The following is a 3,142-nucleotide window of genomic DNA, read 5'->3' on the forward strand; positions in this document are numbered from 1 at the left end:
TACATAACAAGACCCTGTTTCCAGAAAGCAAGAGAAAGATATTAAAGCAAAGATTCTCCAAGTTACTATTGAGACCTATGGAATCATAACCCAGGGATGGGCAGCGAGGGGCTGAAACCCAGGCTTTGCGTGTGCTAGGCGGATACCGCAGCACTGAACTACACTCCCAGAACGAAAGCTCCCACGTAATCATTGGAATAGCAATGCTACAAGTCAGGCTTATGTCAGGATCGGAGGTAGCGGCCTCGCAACAGTGTGACTTCCCTTTGCTTCCTCCCTATTGCAGTGCACCGAGTAGCCCTGGCCTGTGGCAGTGAGTTCTTTGGGGCCATGCTTCTGAGTGGGATGAGGGAGTCCCAGGGCACAAAAGTGTCTCTGCGTACCATCTCTTCGCAAGACCTGAGACTCCTCGTTTCGTTTGCCTACTCTGGAGTTGTACGAGAAAGATGGCCAGGATTGCTAAGAGTCGCCCAGGCTGCACTGCAGTACCAAAGCTCCTCCTGCCTGGATTTGTGTCAGAGAGCCTTGGCTCAAAGCCTCTGCCCTGCTCTTTGCCTGGCTTTGTTTCCTATGGCCGAAGCTCCTGGTTTGGAGAAAGTCTGGGGAAAAGCCCATCGTTACCTCCTCTCTCATCTGCCTGCCGTGTCTTTGTGCCCTACTTTCCCGTCGTTACCGGCCACCTGCCTGGCTGAGCTCTTGGACAGTGATGAGCTCCACGTACTAGAAGAGTTTGAGGCTTTCCTGGCTGCACGGCGCTGGCTGGCTGCCAACCCTGAGACCCAGGAGTCAGAGGTTAAGGACCTGCTGCGATGTGTCCGCTTTGGTCGCATGTCTACCCGAGAGCTGAGAAAGGTGCGTGCAGCTGGGCTCCCTCCACCTCTGTCCCCCGATCTGCTGAACCAGCTGATGGTGGAAGCCGAAATACCAGGTCAAGAGAGGTGGAGGAAGCCTGACCAAGCGCTGGTGGTGATTGGCGGGGATGGGCTTAGACCTAACATGGACCGAAGACAGCCGTCTTGCAAAGTGTGGTGGGCTCGGGCTTTCCGCTGTGGCATGGGTCTGGTACGCACTGTGGAATGGTGTCGGCTGCCTGACCTGCCTGCCCCAGGGCGCTTTCGCCATGGAGCTGCAAGCCTAACAGGAAGTGAACTCTATGTCTGTGGGGGACAGGATTTCTACAGCAATAGCAACACTCTGGCTTCAACTCTCAGGTACCATCAATGGGTAGTAGGCCCCATGTGGGCAAGCAAGAGAAAGTGTCAATCTGGCAAGCCATAGGCTCCCAGGGTCACCCTTTCCGTATTTTTCCCATTGTGTCCAGGTGGAGCTCCAGTCAAGAAGACTGGGAGGAAATGGCACCCTTGTGCCAGGCTCGGAGCTTCTTCCCTCTGGTGGTGTTTGATGGAGAGCTTTATGCCCTGGGTGGACGGGGCAATGGTGTTGCCCTTAACTCTGTTGAGACCTATAACCCTGAACTCAACGTCTGGAGGTAAGCAGGCAAAGCGCCATGGGGAGAAACTAGATTTGGAACAGGAGAGTGAAGCTGGGCACGGTGGCATACACCTGCAATCCCAGCGCTTCAGAGGTGAAGGCGGGAGCCTAGGCTATAGCAAGATCTACCTCACAATAAAAGGAAATGAAGTTGAACGTGCCGGTTGCCCGATCTTCTGTTCTGCTCTCCCTCAGGCCGGCACCTGCTCTTCCAGTACCATGTTTCGCCCACGCAGCTGCAATCCTCGAGGGTCGATTGTATGTAAGCGGCGGCTATAGTGGGACCGGCCAGTTCTTGGACTCCTTGATGATCTATGACCCCAAACTTGAGAAGCCTGAGACACGTTTGAGCCCAATGCGAGTAGCACGGGCTAGTCATGTGATGGCTGCTCTGGGTGGGAGGTTGTATGTGGCGGGTGGACTCGGTGACACTGGGGACCTGCTGAGCTTTGAGGTCTATGAACCGAAGACGGATAGCTGGACTCACCTGGCACCCCTGCCCTCCTCGCATGTCGGGGCTGCAGGTGCTGTTTTACAGGGGGAGCTCCTGGTACTGGGGGGCTACAGTCACCGTACCTACGCCATCTCCCACCTTGTCCATGCCTACTGCCCTGGTCTGGACCGCTGGCTCTGCCTGGGAACTCTGCCCAAGCCTCGCGCCGAGATGCCTGCCTGCATCCTGACATTGCCCAGTGTGCAGCACATAGCTTTGGTCCCTACTCAGCACCAAAACAAACCTGCTGGGTGACTGAGGATCAGCCGTGTTTGAGGGGGGAAGGGATAAGAATACAATGACAGTGACAAAGGGAAGAAATTATGAGAGGGTTGAAAAGTTGTATTGGTTGCTTGCTTTTAAAAGTCGTTATCATTAGAAAGATTCTTATTACTGCAGCTCTGGTTGGCTTTGAACTGGATGTGTAGCCTGGGCTGGCCTCAAACTCAAAGTCCTGCCTCTGTCTCCTGGGTGCTAGGGTTGCATGTACTACCCCACCTTGATTGAGGACAGGGTCTCTTGTATCCTAGGCTGGTTTATAACTCCCTACATAGTCAAGGATGACCTTGAGCTGTTAATCCTCCTGCCTCTGTCTTGAAAGCACTGGGTTCACAGGCATATACACCTGATTGGTGGCTGAGATCAAACTCAAGACTTCCTGCATGCTAAGCAGGTACTCTGCCAACTGAGCTATGTCCCTATCCCTGAAAGAAGGCTTTATTCTTTTTTTGTTTGCTTATTTTGTTTATACATTGTTTAATATTTATTTATTTCATATGTATGGGTGTTTTGCTTGCATGTATACCATGAACCACACGTTTATCTGGTACCTGCAGAGGGCCTAAGAGGCAGCAGATCCTCTGGAACTGGAGTTACAGATGGTTGTGAGCAGCCGTGGAGTGCTCAGAACTAAACCCTGGTCCTCTGGAAGAGCAGCCAGAGCTCCTAACCAGCGAGCATCCTCCAGCTCTGTATGCAGTGTTTTGAAGCAGTCTCGTTATGTAGTGCAGATGAGAATGCTTTATTCTTGTTGGTATTTTCCCCCACCCTGGACATGGAAGCTCATAAATTCCCTCTGTGTACATGAACTGTTCCAAGGAACAGGTGGTTCTGGAACTCGTGGGAAATGGGAGAGGGACTGCCAAATAAATACTCCAT

The 3,142-nt window shown here is 52.7% G+C and overlaps 1 protein-coding gene across 5 annotated transcripts in view; it reads left to right on the forward strand.

The window, feature by feature from the left end:
- Klhl33 (kelch like family member 33) overlaps positions 1-2,709 on the forward strand; it is a 6,478-nt gene extending 3,769 nt beyond the window's left edge. For 3 of the 5 annotated variants that reach the window (XM_005370999.3, XM_026777930.1, XM_026777929.1), the window contains exons 2-4: positions 287-1,211; positions 1,322-1,489; positions 1,687-2,709. In XM_005370999.3, the coding sequence (XP_005371056.1) occupies positions 331-1,211; positions 1,322-1,489; positions 1,687-2,239 (1,602 nt within the window). In that variant the 5' untranslated portion in view covers positions 287-330 and the 3' untranslated portion in view covers positions 2,240-2,709. The other 2 variants (XM_026777931.1, XM_026777932.1) reach the window with 2 other exon arrangements.
- The last annotated feature ends 433 nt before the right edge of the window (positions 2,710-3,142 follow it).

The sequence above is a fragment of the Microtus ochrogaster genome, unplaced genomic scaffold (genome assembly GCF_000317375.1).
Source record: "Microtus ochrogaster isolate Prairie Vole_2 unplaced genomic scaffold, MicOch1.0 UNK91, whole genome shotgun sequence".
Classification (NCBI taxonomy): Eukaryota; Metazoa; Chordata; class Mammalia; order Rodentia; family Cricetidae; genus Microtus; species Microtus ochrogaster.